The sequence below is a fragment of the Toxotes jaculatrix genome, chromosome 5 (genome assembly GCF_017976425.1).
Source record: "Toxotes jaculatrix isolate fToxJac2 chromosome 5, fToxJac2.pri, whole genome shotgun sequence".
Lineage (NCBI taxonomy): Eukaryota > Metazoa > Chordata > Actinopteri > Toxotidae > Toxotes > Toxotes jaculatrix.
This window is the reverse complement of record NC_054398.1, coordinates 5,988,456-6,006,167: the sequence shown is the minus strand read 5'-3', so window position 1 is coordinate 6,006,167 and position 17,712 is coordinate 5,988,456. Positions and strand designations below refer to the sequence as shown.

Below are 17,712 nucleotides of genomic sequence, written 5' to 3'. Positions count from 1 at the left end.
TACAGTTCTATTTTTCCACTTATCCGATTGGCCGATGGGCCCGCCAGTCACCCGTTTGTAACTGGCAGTAAACAGTTGTGACACTGAGAGAGACACTGCTTTCAGCTCCGTCTTTAAATGAATCCGAGTCTTATCTGTTTTCTTCATTAGGCACTTTCATCCAGTTTGACTAGGTTTCTTGATTTTTTTTTTGCATGAGCACTAAAACGTAACGCCTACAGCTCGTTTGCTTTTCACTTACTACAGATTTTATTAACAAACACAACAGTGGATTCTGGTGAGAAATAGTCAAGGTAAACTGATTTTTAAAGCGCTTTTGTTAACAAAACATCCTAGCAGTGCTAACAACTGAATCTAGGGAACCAGGGGTTTAGTGGGAAAAATATGATCTTTTGTGGAAAAGTGCCTAATGCATCAAATGCTAAAATTAATTTATTTACTGTATTAAGGATAGTTTTCAGGGAACTGATGTTTTCATGCTTTGTAACCCTTTTACCTACATTTTAGAATTTAAGAGTATTTACATCTATGCCTTATATCTTGTGTTTACTATAGTATTTATCATTTAATAACCCTGTGTTTTTTTTATCTGTTTCATTGTGTAAAATCAACTAAAAATATCCAAGTTAGTTAAATTTCCCACCTCAGAAAACTCTTGCAAAGCTTTTAATTTGAAAGTGCATTGTTGGCATCAGCCTCCTTCTGCTTCCTTTCCTCCTTTATTAGCACACTGCTGTCTTTGTAGTTAATTGCTTCAACAAACAGTTCCTGCCTTCTGCAGTTGGCAAAGAATGTACATTACATCAAGTCCTGCTCATGACAAATATATTTGTCCTCATGCATGAATACAGGGACCTTCTCTTCAAAACAGTGCTCTGCAGTGCCCCTAGTGGTCAAAAACTCCACAGGGTACCTTTAAGTGTGCTAACTTATTGAGTGCACTGCAGTTAAACCAGACAGTAGCTCAGGGCTAACAAGCTAAAAGTGCATGGCTTTGTTTAACTTGTTGGCAGCAAGCAGCTTTCTAATAATCCCCATTACTTTTATGGTGAGAGACACACACAAACACACAAATACACACTCATCACGCAGCATCAAAGTGCTGTGTCCATAGACGAGAGGAACTCCTCTGTTCTGCTTTTTTGATGTTATTTTCACAGTTCCTCTTCGTGTATTGATGGTGTGTATGAGGAATGTGTGTTCTTTACAACTTGTGTGCGTGCGTACAACTGTGTACGTGTTTCTGAACACATTTCAGTTTCATTTAAATACACGTTATGTACGTGCCATAATCTACAGTGTGTGTCTGAGAGTATATTTTAACTTGTGCTAATGTTTCTCCTACAGAACCGCATGCATGAGTCTCTGAAGCTCTTTGATTCCATCTGTAACAACAAGTGGTTTAAGGACACCTCCATCATCCTCTTCCTGAACAAGAAGGACCTCTTTGAAAGCAAGATCATCAAGTCACCACTGTCCATCTGCTTCCCTGAATACACTGGTATATACTGTATAACTACTCAAGTCACTGCTTACATAACTGTGGTGACTTTACACAGTTAGCGTAGCCTGCTCTCATCCATGTTGCTTTTTCAATAAAACTAACCTTCATGTGCATGTAGACATAATAGGAACTCAAAGATTAAAAGGCAGAGCAAATAGGCTCAGGCTTTGGAACAACACGAAGGTGAGAGTCAAGTAAAAAGAGTGAAACAGTGAATGAAATCAGGAGTGTTACCAGGAGGCCAAACAAGAGGAGCTCAAGTGTGAGTTAGACAAGAAGAACTGAGAGAAACAACAGAACGTGAGAACACCAGAGAGACAGAGAAAGCAAGAGTGTGAGAAAATTGGAAAGAAAAAAAAAATAGACAGCTCGAGACTGTGGGAAAGCAAGATGGAGAGAGACCAAAACAGCATGACTGTGAGAAAGAGAAAATTAGAATTCTGAACCTGTTTCCTCTCCTCTTCTTCTACTCTCTTCATCCTTTTACATAGCCAGACCCCGTGCCTATTCTGATGAAGCTGCCACTGGAGCAGACAGACAAACCACAGTGCTGCTAATAGCTGAGAGCCAGATAGATGTTAGTGACACTTCCAACACAAATTACTCCAGTCACTGAGATCTTACTCATTCCAAAAGCATTATAACGAATTAAAGCTCTTGATTAAAACCACTGCACGCCAAATGCTTGCATTACAAGAAGAACTAACTCTTAACAGTTCATAATGGACATGAACTAAAAGGGCACAAAGTAGATTTGGCACTGCTGTAAAATTAATCAATAGACAGAATGAATAATGGCTGTAGGACCTCAGATCTGTCATAGTATTGTTCTGTTGCTCTATACAGACTCAAATATATTGGTAATGTTCAGAAAGTGGCAGCTTTTGCCAGCAATAACAAGACATAATATTTTCATAATCATTTTTCCTGTGTCTGCTCAAAACCACCTTTTCCATTTAGTCTGAGAAAGTTGTCCATGTATTATATTTTTTTTAAAGCTTGGCTAGCAGTGAGCACGGCCCTGCGCGCACCACAGAGTACACCTCAGCAGAATGTTTGCTGAGCTAGGAAGTCAAAGGTCATGTTTTCAGAAATTATCAGGAAATACTGCTGAGACAGAAGATGAGGTACAGCCCGCTGTTGCAAAGGTTCAGATGACAGCAGCTTTTAATCCTTCACCTGACTGCCACTATATGTCATCTCTCTCCTTAGGTCCAGACACTTACCTGGAGGGAATAGCCTACATTAAGTCTCAGTACGAGAGCAAGAACAAGTCGTCCAACAAAGAGGTCTACTCCCACGTGACCTGCGCCACAGACACCAACAACATTCAGTTTGTGTTTGATGCCGTCACTGATGTCATCATATCAAATAACCTGCGAGGCTGTGGCCTTTACTGATGATGCCGTTAAATGTTAGCCAGTGGACGAGGGGTGTTTGACTTGTATTTACCCATGTAGCTAACACATGGGTAAATACATGTGGTACATGTGTGGTTTATACCGCAGAGGTTGTGTGGCCCATGACAGTGATGTCATCACGTGACAGCCAGTCAAATTTGGGGTATGGGTTGTGTCCATGATGCCATCATACCGCTTACCATAACGCACCATAACACTGACCACTGGTCCAACTTGACTCTTAATTAATGGATTGAATGGTTGGTTGAGACTTCTTTTAATCTATTTGTCTTTTTTAATTCCTTCTGTCTGTTCCTAAAGGAGAAGCAGCGGCACTTTACAGTAACACTGTAATTTATGTGTTTAATTTTACCTAAATTCCAAATCTGTATCTGTGTGCTTCAGAAATCTTGCACAGTAACAGCAGTTAACTCCTCAGGGACACAAGGTTCCTGAGACTTATTTGAACATATAGCAGTGCCTTAATAGAACTAGACTGAATGCAGTTCAAGTGCACCACTCTTAGAGATCCAGGAGCAGTCCTCAAATATGATATAGTGGGAATCGCTCTTCTAACAGAAATATTTCTAATTATTTGAATTTCAATTTGAGTTCTCTCACTCTTAAATGCCATAGATGTTTGCCATAGTCACATTAAGGGCTGATGTGAAACAGCTTTACATTATGACATTCGGTCCTAATCATTGTTCAGTTCAGTTCAGAAAGATGTTCTACACACTTCATTATGTGTGTGAGACATTAAACCGTGACAAGTCCGCATCAAGCCTACCAGGAACAGATTCAAAAACTGCATGTCTTGGTCAGCCCTGACGCCCCAGTGGGTGAAGAGCATACTATAGAACCACAACGTCCCCATTTTGATTCAAGCTCTCTCTCTCTCTCTCTCTCTCTCTCTCTCTCTCTCTCTCTCTCTCTCTCTCTCTCTCTCTCTCTCTCTCTCTCTCTCTCTCTCTCTCTCTGTTTTTGCTCACGCCATGTTGGGGCATTTGTTTTGTTCACTAATGAAGATCCTGCTCTGATGTATGTGGTACGCTGTATGGCACCATAGTGTCAGACTGTTGCACTTAGTCATGCTTTTTAAACTATGGAGCTTCAAATGGCTGATCTTAAATAGATATACTGCTGGTAAAAGTTTTAGAAGAGCTCAGTTTCTCCAGTTTTTATTGAAATTTCAGAAGTTTAAGTCCAGTGTACAATCTTGAAGGATACAAAGGTCAGCAGTACACTTGGCAACGTTGGAACAAACTGTGTTACACCCTCTGATAATTTATTAGGACAATACTGTACTGTAGGAAGTAGTTCTGTCTGTTACTATCAGAACAGTGAGAAAAAGGAAAGTAAGAGGAAGGAAAAGGAAAGGAAGTCAAGAGATGAAATTTAGAATTCAAGATTCCATGATTCCCCTTTTTCAAAAAAAGAACACACCTTAATTATTTATTTGTTTTGTACTTTAATATCAAACTACACACTGTGTAATTTTCAGCAATAACTGGAGGTGGAAAAATGGAGGTGATTTAAAACTTTTGACTGGTATTGTAAGTAAATGCATACATTAACACAAAAAGACATTATGAACTGAATCATAATAGATAAATACATAAAAAAAAACTGATGAACTAATCATTGTGAAGTTATTAAATAAATTATTATTACCTGATGAGTGAGGTTGGGGGAAGAATAAGTGTAGCACTATTATGATATGTAACATTATAAAGTTTAACTTAGATAAAATCCCCTTAATATTTCCCGGAAATAAAAAGAAACTTTTGAAAAGTACATTTTGAAATTGCTATAGTAAAATAAGAATGAACCATAACAAAGTATTTTTACACTTTATTTTTGTCAAAATTTGTTAATATGATTATTAAGTTCATAATACCTTTGTATCATATATGCTATATTTATTTATTTAATATTGGTCTGTGTGGAGTTCCATAGTAAAACGGTGTGCTGCCTTTGTGAACACTGGAATCAGGAAATGGGACTAATTAATAACACCCTGTCCATGGCCTCAAAGAAACATGGAGAATCAAAACAGCCTCTCATCAGCTTCAATATAGCAAAGCTTGGCTCACTGAAAACCTGAGGGAGCAGAGGGAGAGTCAGGCAGAGTGAACTGCCCAGAATATTGAATGTAGCGAGACCAAAAAAATCCCAGTTATGTTTAATTTTTCTGCAATCACATTTTTGCATTTTGAATTGATGGCACTTGGGTAGACCACCTCACCTGTAGTATACCACCTGTAGTATGAAAAAAAAAAGGGGCAGCATGGTGGTGCAGTGGTTAGCACTGTCACCTCACAGCAAGAGGGCTCCAGGTACGGACCCTGGTCTGGGCTCTTCTGTGTGGAGTTTGCATGTTCTCCCTGTGGGTTTTCTCCGGATACTCCGGTTTCCTCCCACAATTCCAAAAACATGCACATTAGGTTAATTGGCTATTCTAGGTGTGAGTGTGTGTGGTTGTCTGTCCTTGTTTGTCGGCCCTGCGATTGACTGGCGACCAGTCCAGGGTGTACCCGGCCTCTCGGCCGTAGTCAGCTGGGATAGGCTCCAGCTCCCTGCAACCCTGACGGATCAAGCGGTATAGAAAATGAATGAGTGAATCATAATTTGAAATATGCTATAATCACAAACATTTGGGCTTTAAGGAGAAAACAAAATAATATTCTGTGGTGTTTTTTGTTGTTGGCATCGGTGGGCTTATTTGCTCAAGTGCTGTCAACAACCAAGCATTGTTAGTTATAGTTATATAGCAGTGGTTGTTTACCATTTCCCTTGAAACTACCCTGCAAGAGCTCTTACAGCAGAAATTAATATTTTCAGTCAGTGCTTTTATTCCAGAGTCTTAGTGCCCATGTGTTTTTACTTGGATGTGTTGGACGTCTGACTCCGGGAATAAAAGCCTCAGTTAAAATTCTGCTTTTGCTCCAATTTAGAAGAGAAAATGTAGAATTTACTTGTTTTTCCCCTTTAACTTACATTTATAGTTAGCAAAGTTGCTATTTATATGAGGCTGCCGTCATCCTTCATCACCTCAGGTCAGGATTGATTTTCCAAGCTTTCATGTTGTAGCATGCATTGGTCCACTATAAAATCACTTTAAATGAACAGCTACAAGAGCTAGCATGCTGACTCAACCAGACAATTCCCAGATAATACTTCAATGGAAGCATTGATTTTATAAGGCCTCTAGGGCCGCATCCATTGTGTTGGACTGCACCGTGGAATATCCCTATTGTCCACCACTTCGCCTTAATAAGTCAGAGGTGAGTTTTGAAAGATTGTGCTTTTCAAAGGAGGTTGGTGAGTACATACAGTCCTCTGGGGCAAGAATGTCAGGCTTGTGACTATTGTTTTAGCCCTGATGTTTCACTTTTTGCTAAATGAGTTCAATTTCTGGAGGTGGGTAAACGTCCCAGAGCTGCTGTAGGATTGAGACTTGATGCAGTGCACAGGCTTACTTGAAATGAAAATTGGTGTGTGCTATTTGTAGGAACAGTTCGACATGGAGCGTTGATATTAAAGCCAGAGAGATGCATGTAATACCAGCAAAATATTATCAGCTCCTCCCTCCTCTCTTTATAAACAAAAGCTTACAGCGTTATATAGAAACTGAGCTGCGTTTGTCTGTTGGTCTTTGCCGAATTGACCGAGCTGAGTGTGTTTATATCTGCACTGGTGTGAGTGCTCCCTGGCAAACAGAGGTAGAGAGCTTCTTTATTTATTTATGAGCAAGGCATTTGCTTTATTCCACTCTTCCCTCCACACTCAAACAGCAAGGGCGTGTCTCCCCCTTCTGCTCAAAGCTGCAATTTTTTTTTTTTTTTTTTTTTTTTTTAGACAGGTAGATGACGTCATCAGCTCTTCCTAGCACATCTGTGCCAACATTTCCTAATTAGAGACAGAAAGCTGCCTAAGGCTGTTGATCAGCCTGCTTTGTGTGTGTGCGTGCGTGTTCCTGTCTGTTTTGTGTGTATTCACTTGTGTGCGTGTTTACAAATTGTATATAGTAACCAACGTGTGTCTGTTGATAGTACAGGAAACGTACGTGTGTGTTTATGTGCGTGCGTGCGTGCATGCTTGTGTGCGCTCGTTCTTATGAACGTGTGTATGTGTAGGTTGTAAGAGACAACATCAGCCCATGGGTGTTGTGGTGGAGTCAGTATCTGTGGATTAATTACCCAGAAGGCACCTGTCTACCCTTTCCACACAGACAGGCCCTAGACACACGCACACACTTGCACACACACGCACCGAAGACACAAACATGCCCATGGGACTTGGAAATGTCACAACACCTTACTTGCCAGTGCCAAATAATACCACTGTACCCAACCAAAGAGCCTCAGATGTTTTTTGGTTCTTTTGCCAAACAGGAAGCCTGTTGCCACTTGTGGTTAAGGCCTTTAGCTTATTATCGTCTCCTCTGACTTGCTACATCTATTACCTGATGTGAAAGTAAATTGATCTTCCTGCATTAATGCTTTGATTGTTGGTTTCAAGAAGATACAACTTTAGATATAGATAAAACATCAAAAGTGTTTGGTCTGAAATTAATGCAACAAAAAAATGAAAAGTTTTATTGAGTTTCTTTTAATTCACTTTTTACATCTCTTCTCACTCCTGTCAGTGATTGGATTGTACATAAAAGCTTTACATGGCCATTTTTAAATACATAGACGTGCATAAGTGTGCATGTGTCCAGTTTTGTTGTCATTAAACAAATACTTCACACTGACAGGCTGAAAATAATGAGTGACTACAGTATGTAGTAATGTTTAAATTAAATGGTTATTTTAAATGCAGAACACAGAAAAGACAAATCAAACTATTCTCTGATCATTTTAACTGTTGTATTATAGTTGAATCAGGCCTTTACACAATTAAATTATAGGCTTTTCCTGATTCAGCGTATGTTGTATGAAGTAAATTTCGTTTAGCATCATCCTAACGTAACGCAGGACATGACATTCATGGACACATCTGTTATAATTAAACTTCGACGCCACTGGGCTAAATAGTTTTTTGATGTGACTTTGACTTTAAGCCTGAAGAGCAGCCAGCAGTAGACACAGAACTGAAGTAGAAGCAAAAGACACAAGCTATGGAACAACGGGCTAAAATTTCAATCCTCGCTAAGTTAGCGAGCTCCAATTCACATTCAGATGATTTATTTGCCCTCGGGGTGGCAATGGCAGCGCGCTGTTCGAGCCTTGTCTTCCAACTTCTTTCATGCCTGTGTTAACCTCAGGCAGTCAACAGAGCGAGATGTATCCTTGAATCTGCTGGACTGTTTCTTCTGTGGCACACTGAATCAGTCAGAGTGATATCAGATGCATATAATTTATGCATTGCGTGTCCTCATTTTGTGCACAATATATAACAATTTGAATATTTTACTACTAAAGCAAGCAACTGGGTTTAAAAGACAGTAGCTGTGTTTTTGCATATCTAAACCAACTGCTACAAATCCTATATAGTCTACTAAAATACAGTATTTTTCAAGAGACATATATGAAACATCAGCTCTTGTCTTTTGTCAGCTTTGTAAAGGAGTTTATACCCCAACGGAGGAAGTTAAATAAAACTCGAATTAATAAGCTGCATTAGCTTCCTCCATTTTGGCTCTCCATCCCCTCAAAGGACAGGACAGTTTGCTGTTGGTCAGTCGTGCAAATCTGACGTTATGTGAGTAAGTCGTGGTTTGAATGGGTTGATTTTTCTGCTAACTTTTGGCATTTTAAATGTTGGTGTGACGAGTGTGAGAAGGCCTTTACAAACCTGCAACACACCAGCATGATCATAGAAACTGGAATTGAAAGTGTTGTGGAAAATGGACACAAAACATCCCCCTCGTGTTTGAAAGTAACTTTTAAAAACTAAATAAAACTAACTTTTTTATTGGAGGAGGATAGAGGGGAGCAGTTTGATTAAACGCTCCACTTGTGCTTCATCGTGCTGAACTCAGGCACGTAAAAAGAGAAAGGTGTAGTCCTCCACAAGCGAACATTGTGTCCCATCTCACATTGGATCATTTGATTTCCTCTGTGTGTTTGTTTCTTACACTTAAAAACCTCTTCACTTCCTCTCTCTGATCCACTCCGCCCTCCTCTCTCTGCAACACTGAAACTCTAAAGCTATTAGTGGTTTATAAGGTGAAGACAGGATTGATGCTTCCATGGAGAAGAACTACGAGCAGATCGCTTTGTGTGTGTATGCTTGGGCATGTGTGTGTGTGTTTGTGCGTTTCACAGCCTGTCCCTGCTCCTGATGAATTACCAATAAACCTCAAACAACCGGTGGGAAATCACATCAACAGGCGAGGCCAAGAGGATAGTGGGTAATGTAGTTTATGTCCTGCTTCAGTCCCTACAATAAATAATGGATTCCCATACGCTGCAGGGAAGGAGAGATTTGTGGGTAATGTAGTCTGAGGTCATGCTAGAGAGGGTTTATGGGTGACGCTGGTTTTTTTTTAGGTGGCTGGCTCTGTTGTGCATAACACAATCAGTGGTCCATTCAGGTCACAAAGGTCCTGTGTTGCTGCTTTTCTGAGCAGCAGGTGGTGTTACAAAGGAAATGTTAGCACCTTGTGCCAAGTCAGTACCTTAGCAACATAAAAAAGCTGCTGAAATGTCATAGTGGCAGCAAAATGGAGAACTGTTCAGACTGAATTTCAGTACCAAACTTTAGTGCCAAACGTTTCCTGTGTTAGCTTTAAATGAGCTCGTGTGGTGTCTTTTCGCTGACTTATTTATGCTTCAAATTTAGAAAATAGAGTTTTGCATGTACATGCTTTTGGGTCGTCTTATAATATGTTCAGTTCCCACCAACTTTGCCAACGGATGAAATGAGCACTCTGCAGAGTCAGAGAGATCCCTGCTCTGCTGCTGGACTGGGAGAGAAGTGAGAAAGCTGCGGGGCACATCACCGTAATGAACTTGGGTAGAATTAAGGAGGCAGAGTATAAACTAGTAAACGTCCTAACACTCGTGCTCTCACTGCTGCAGCTGTTTTAGCTTTTAATGTCCATTTAACCCATCTGTTCACTCTGCGTCAATACCAACCAACACCTGTCTATACTGTACAGATCACCTACAGCAAATGTGTGTTATTTGTGTGTATGTGTGTGTATGTATGCGTGTGTGCGAGTGCTGTATTTTACTGAGCACTGTGAGTAAATTGTATCTGCTGTAACTCCCTCACTGCTGTGATAATTTATTGAACGTTGTATTTATACATAAGAGAAATGATAATAAAGCACCACATGAGTAACTCGATATGTGTGATTATTTTCCCGTGACCAAATTCATTTGTGTATTTCTGTGTGTGTGTGCGTGCGTGTTTGCATCTGCAGAGAATTTGAATGGAAATGTTTAAACTGCGATGTTTAATTGTGAAGAATAAGTTTGTTGATATTTTTCTTTCTCGTCCCTTCTGTTTCCCTCATGCTTCCTCTCAGTGTTTTCTTCAGCCACAGTTATTTATTGAAAATGCTGGAAAGTATTTCCTGAACAGAACCACTTTGTAACACTGCCACGGTTTCTTGTTGGAGACAGAGAAATCGCTCCCCAGTCAGCGTCTTTGTTACTGCGCGATGTGCTCGCAGAATTAAAGATGCACAAGCAATAAATGTGCAGAAAAACTTGTGTCCCCCCCAAATGTCTTTATCTCCCCTTTCTTCTCTTATCACTGTTTTATTAAAGTTTAAATTGGAAAGAGAGAGAGAGAGGTGTGCTATTCTCTCTCTCTCTGCCGTCTCTGTGTAAAAGTAGTCAGCTCATTGATGTAGTCTGAACTCAACACAGGCTATAACATTGATATTCTTTCCTCATTCTACCTGCTCGTCTGTGTCACACTGTAAAGGTTAAAGATTGGTGGTAAATTTAACTTCTCGTTTCTTTCCCCTTCTCTCTTTATCATCATCCATTCATTTTTCTTTCTGTCTGTTCTTGCTCTTTTCTCCTTGTGCCCTCCCTATCATCTCTTCCCTTCTTCTCTTCTCCTTCTCTGTTAAATCCTCCTCTCTTCCTTTAACCTGTTCCCTTAATCTCACCTAATCCCTTCCTTTTTTTTTCTTTTGTCTCATTCTTCCTCTGTCTTTTCCATCCCTTTCTTTTTCCTTCCGTCTCCCACCACAGAATCGCATGCACGAGTCTCTGATGCTGTTCGACTCCATCTGCAACAACAAGTTCTTCATTGACACCTCCATCATCCTCTTCCTCAACAAGAAGGATCTGTTTGCAGAGAAGATCAAGAAGTCTCCGCTCAGCATCTGCTTCCCCGAATACACAGGTAAGAAAAAAAAAATTTAACTTAATTTTTTTGTGTGTGTGCAGTGGTAGGAAAAAAAAGCAGCAACAAAACTTGACAGGTGTACAAAATTGATTTCTTAGAGAGCACAGGAAGCTGTGAAACAGTGAAACTGAATCCAATTACACAGGACAGAAAAAGCACCCGATAGACTGTAAACTGACTGATCAAGCAGACAGACGTTTGCTAGGGTACAGAAATGAGGAAAAACATGGCAAAAAAAACCAGCTATATCTTTTATTTCGCTTTGTCAACATTACTGTGGAAACAGGTTTACAGGAGTGTTCATCTTAAGGCCAGCGACCACAACAGGACCACACAACAGGATTGACTTTACATGAAAAATGCATCATTGATGCTGCTTTAAAGGAATAATTAGACATTTTGAGAAATATTCTACGAGATTTGCATTTCTTGCCAAGTGTTAGATGAGAAGATTGATAGGGGTATCAATCATGTCTGTGCTGTAAATATGAAGCCAAGCCACAGCCAGGAGCTGATTCGTTTTGTTTAGTAGACTTGAAAGAAGGTGAAACAACTTTATTGTACCCAAAGGTGATAAAATCTGCCGACCAGCACATCTGAAGCTCACTAATTAAAATGTTATATCTTGTTTCTATAATTCGTACAAAAAACATTTTTAAAAAAATAGTCCAGCACATAACCCCATGTTAAACAGAAAAATTTTACTTTTGCAAGCAGATTTTTTTAGTTCAAAAATTCTGTTCCTTTAAAAGACCTTCATTTTGTCGAACAACCTATAACTTGAAAAGATAAGTTTTAAAACTGCCTGAAAGCCAAAGTAAAGATGCTGAGCTAAGGCTAGGCAGGGGTAAAGAGAGGAACGCTTGTTTAAATAAAATAAACCACTATCTGTCTTATATAAATGTGATTCCCAGAAGTGAAATAGCTTCCTATAACCCATCCCATGTTTGTGGACTCTGATTTAGCCTCTGCTTGATAAAGCAGATTAGTTAGTTTGACCGAGCCCAACATTTACACTCGCTGGGTTATAAACCGCTCTGAGAAATGTGGTGCATTAAATCAGAGTTGTTTACAGCTTCGAGTCAGTTTGAATTATCAGGAGAGATAGCTGAAACAAAATAACCAAATGTTTGATGTCGCCCGTTTGAAAAACTGTGCAACTGAGGTTCCACAGTTCAGTCAAAAGAACAATATACAGCACATGAAGATTTACTTGTCTGTGTAAAAGGACAGCAGGAGACACTGATAAATACAGGGAGGAACGAAAAGGGAGGAGATGGAAGTAGCAGACAGAAAAGCGGATTTCATGTGGAGCTGAGATGCAGATGTAGCCGTGGCAGAGAAAAGAAGAGACTGGGAGTGAAAGAGCAGGAGACAGTCACACTTGGTCAGCCATGAGGACAGACGAAAGGAGATGGCAAGTGAGAGCTGTCTCCTGTCGTCTCCAAACACACACACAGATCTCTGAGCCAGTCCTGTTCGTTTCTGCCTCACGCTTTACATGGTTTTCAGTATCTGCCTAGATAATCACAGTTAGTCTATGACATACTCTGTCTCCATCTCCCTCCGTCATCACACCCTCCTTTACCTTCCCCTGAGAAGTCTCTTTTTAAACCGTCACATCTGTGCAACAGAAGCAAACCAACCAGAGGGGAAAAAAGGTGTCATGGATCATGAGACCAAAGGAGTGTCAGAGCTGAAGATCATGGAGAAATATCCTCAACATCCAGCAATTCACAGTGGTACTGAATTTCCATAAAGTCAGGAGAATCGTGAGATACAGATAGCACCGACACCACCACCCCACCCCCTTGGTTCAAGTCAGAGTTGTCTGGGAGGGGTTGAAACTAGCTTTTGATTGCATTAAATAAACGAGAATTTATGGGAAGTGAAAGAATCATGTGGGTGAAAAACACAGTTATCAAGAAAGTACCTTGACTTAACTGTGCCGCTGACAGACACTGTAGCTAACGTTAGTTCAGCTGCTGGAAACATCTGCTTAGCTGGGACAGATGTCCCAATAATGGGACAAAAAAAATACTGTCACGTGAACTTCATAGGTAAAGACAAACTTTATTTTATTTTTTTTGGCATTAGCATGAGAGCGCGCTAGCTAGCTAAAACACCAGCTTCGTGAAACTGTTACAACTTGATGCTGCAGGGTTCATCAGCACCACTGCCACCACAGTGAGGACACACTGTGGCTTTTTCCTCCGTGGATGGCAGGGAGGTGCGTTTGTTTTATATAATTTGTGCAGCCCTTACCGACACCATCTTAATTCCCAGCAGTCTGTAAAATCAGAGGAGTGTATCTGTAATAATTCTGTTGTATGAGACCTGTGTCACCTCTGTGTCTCTGCGTCCCTCTTTTCTCTCTCCAGGACCCAACACCTATGAAGACGCAGCAGCTTACATCCAAGCACAGTTTGAGAGCAAGAATCGCTCTCCAAATAAGGAAATCTACTGTCACATGACCTGTGCCACGGATACAGGAAACATCCAGGTGGTGTTTGACGCCGTCACCGACATCATCATCGCCAACAACCTCCGAGGGTGTGGCTTGTACTGAGCACGCTCGCACACCCCGTAATATCCTCTCTCTTTGTCCCCTCCTCTCTCCCGCCCTTCCTGCCCTCCTCCTACTCCTCCTCCTCCTCCTCCTCCCTCCTCCCTGTTCCTTTGACACTGCTGTGGAAATGATGATGGTGATGATGACGATGATGATTCTGCTGATTATTTAAAGAAAAAAGAAAGAAAAATGCAACTAGGTACATATTAATAATGAGGATAATTTAAAAAAATAGGCATACGTATATATAAATATATATATATAATGTTTTTAGTTCTTGTCTCTTCTCTTCCTGCTCCGACTTCTCCTCCTGACGCTCTTTGGCCTGCTGCCAAGCAAACAAATTTGTTTTAGTAGAAAACATGAGACCCTGCAGCCTTGAAAACTTCTTGAACAAAGTCGATGAAAGCCTCCGTTCCCCTTCTCCTCTCATTTTCTTTTGCAGTCGTGTCTTTTGTTGGTAACATAAACAAAACCTGTACTTTTTTTGCTGATTTTTTTTTTATTATTACTATGAATATGACTTCTGTTTTATTTTTGTTGATCGTGTGCATATTTATTACATGAGTATCAGTCTGTACACTGATTTTTATTCACATTTTGCCTCACCTGACACCTTTATTTTTGTGTTGTTTTGTTCTTTTTTTTGCGTAGTTTTTTGAGTAGTGATTATGTAATAACAAGTATTGCGGCAATCTGTGAAAATAGCACTAAAAAACACCAGACAGGTCAGCCAAAACCTTCGAAACAACTCCTGAGACCTGCAGAAACTGACAACACTGATTTTAACATTACTCTTTTGTTTACATTTAGCCAAGATATTTTAAGATGTTTGTTGTCAATTTCTTATCTTTTTTTCTTTTTTGAGTAACTCGTGTGATTTTACTCCCTGCATTTGAGACCCGGTTTTCATCGACAGGAAGTGAGGCTTCCTGTTTCCCAAACCTGGCCTTAGCCATTAGCCAACCGTCGGTCGTGGCCGAGCCTGAGAGCCAATAGGAAATGTGCTATATGTCCTATCAGTGCCATGTAACAGAGGTACTGTACTGTAGATAGCTACGCTTTTAGAAGCAAGTACACAACGTTATAACTCTACCTTCCTCACTGTTATAACCTCTAGACCTACTAACATTCTCCATGTAAGGAAACTCACTCTTGGTTTGATTAATTTGGTTGATTAATTTATTAATTTATTTATTGATTGCCTGTTCTACACACACCTCTCTGTCTGTCTCTCTCTCTCTCTTTCTTCATCTACACACCACCACCATGCCTATACCTCTCTCACATGAATCCATCTCTCTTTCATTTTGCCTTCTTTTCGCATGGTGCCATGGTGCCCAGATGATTTCGGGGTCAGAGGCCCCCTGTTTTTTTTGCCAACCCTTCCCTCCCTCTCTCCTCTTCTCCTGTTCCTCCTAAAGCCCTGACACAGATAGCATGAGATACTCAAGCCTTTGTATAAAGAATCCAGTTAAAAAAAAAAAAAAAAAAAAAAAAAGCTTCTCATCGATACTGTTCAGATAATAAAAAAATCCTTTTAATAAAAATTGCAAAAGATGAATAAAAAAGACGGGAAAAAATTTTAAAAAAAGAGCTAAGAATATGGATAACAGCAACTGAAGGAGAGAGGTGATTGGTTCCTGGATTGGATGGGGCGGGGTCAAAAAAAGAAGTGAGAGTCATAGTTTCGAGGGATGGAAAAGTCACGTGGGGGGCTTGAAAGGAGAAGTGTAGATTTTGGGATTCTTGCAGCGACACATAGAATTCAGTCAAAAAATCAACAGTTGTTACAACAATAACGAATAAAACCAATGAACATGGGTATTACCACAATATCGACAATAACAACGATCACAATGATCCTGTAATATTCTCAAAAGATAATCTTTCTCGTGCTTTGTAGCTAAAGAACTTTTTTTTTCTCTATTTCTCCCTTTTTTTAAATAAAAAGATGTTTTGCAAAAGGTTCCAGTTTGACGGCGAGCTGATTTGGAACTGCGGCGATCTCAGACCGACCCCGTGTTGTTGCAATGCTCTGAACTGTGCCCCAAACCCCCTCTCCTTTTACCGTTTTGCCTGTTTCCTTGCATTAGAACCGTGTCCTCACTTTAGCCTGACTCAGAACGATTAAATATAATATTATAACAATATCTATTTTTTATTATTTCAGGAAGAAAAAAAAACAAACCACTTTTTTTGGGGAGAGCACGTTTCTCGCTGCGTTCGCTAGTTAGGGACGCCGCATGTTCACACATCAATGCTGTATAAAGTCATGCTCCTTTCTTCTTCTTCTACTTCTTCTACTCTGTCTCTTTTCAGTTCGACACACACCTTCCAGGTCTACAATGAAAAGCACAGTTCTCACGTCTCTCTCACACACACACACACTTGCTGGCACTCACACACATACACACACAATAAGTAGATTTGGAAATTTGTTATCTATTCATACCTAATCTATGTTACCCCTCATCAATCTATCTATCGATCTATCTATATAGACCACTCTTTCTTGCCTTCTTGATTTCTAGTTTTTAAAAGAGAAAACAACTGTGTATAATGACATGATATACCTGTTTTTTGGCATTCTGTTCCTGTTACCTTCATTTTTTTTTTATTTTCCCTCCTCTATGTTCTGTTCTTTACCCAGTGAATGCTTTTTTCTGTGCAGCTTTTTTTCTCTCTCTCTCTCTCCCTCTACTCCTCTTTAGTGAATGGTTGTTATTTCATGTGGGATGTCCGTGCTGGAAAAACCAATCGAATGTAGTGTTTACATTAAAAAGCCACTGTTTTCATGACTACAAAAAAAAGCCAACCTCCTCTCTTGTCTCCGAGTCTTTCGCCGTCACTGTGTCTGTGTCTTCACCTTTCAGCTTTCGGCAGGAAACGGCTCCCAACTAGCGACACACATTCAGTCAGATTGACTACATGTCTGAAACAAATCAGGTCTCACGATCATCGTTGGTGCACACCATGACACCTTATTAAAATGGGCCTGAGAATCTCTTGTAATTGCATTTTAATAATCTCTCGCTGTTTACAGCGGGGTGTCCTATAGGCAGCAACAGGCAGCCTGATTCTGCAGCAGTCACTGAGGGAGAGAGCTGATTATCTCAGGACAGAAAACTTTCAATTGAGTTTTTAAAATGTACCAGGCTGACCCCAAATGCAGTGACCAGAGTGATTACTCTTAGTTTTTAATGCCATGTGGAATAAAGAGAGGCCATATGAGACCAGGAGGTTTGACTGAACCAATTGACAATCTTGGTGACTGCATAACATTTTACTCACCGGTTTGATTGCTGTATGCTTGTTTGATGCTGTATAGATTCCCAAACCGCTTCTTCTTCTTCACACACATACTGTCACCAGGAAACGGGATTCGCTTCTGTTCTTATTTGCTATTACAAGAATGTTCTCCAAACAACACAATAGAAATACAAGAGATATGAGTTCTCTACTCATATCTTCATGATAACCTGATTTTATCTGTTGATGATGCATGAATCTGTGTCTATGGTGCAAACACACACGCACACACACTCACACTTCACTGTATAACAGTCACTGGTGGCCTCTTATAAAGGTGAATTTCAACTGTACTGCAGCTCCTGTGAAACATCACACACGCAGACACACACAGAGCGGAAAGATCCCCTGTCGTGGCAGATAGAATAGCAAATGTGAGCTGGAGTGATAGGAGGCAGAGAGAGGTTGTGTCAGACATTATTCATTCACACATGAGGAGAGAGAGAGAGAAGAGGGAGAGGGAGAGTCTTTCATCCTCGCTGCTGTTGCAGTAGCTGCAAGGAAAAGGCTGGTTCACTGGGTTCAACCATAATACAGAGAGAGGAGAAGAGAGGCCAGGCAGATGGAGAGAGCCATCACACAACAGACAAGGAGGGAAGCTGAGCACA

The 17,712-nt window shown here is 40.3% G+C and overlaps 1 protein-coding gene across 2 annotated transcripts in view; it reads left to right on the top strand.

Moving 5' to 3' along the window:
* gnao1a (guanine nucleotide binding protein (G protein), alpha activating activity polypeptide O, a) overlaps window positions 1-15,287 on the top strand; it is an 89,823-nt gene extending 74,536 nt beyond the window's left edge. The window contains exons 7-8 of one of the 2 annotated variants that reach the window (XM_041039362.1): window positions 11,067-11,220; window positions 13,605-15,287. In XM_041039362.1, coding sequence (XP_040895296.1) covers window positions 11,067-11,220; window positions 13,605-13,792 — 342 coding nt within the window. In that variant the 3' untranslated portion in view covers window positions 13,793-15,287. Of the gene's footprint in view, window positions 1-1,347; window positions 1,502-2,716; window positions 5,213-11,066; window positions 11,221-13,604 lie in introns of those variants that run through there. The other variant, XM_041039361.1, reaches the window with a different exon arrangement.
* Window positions 15,288-17,712: the final 2,425 nt, after the last annotated feature.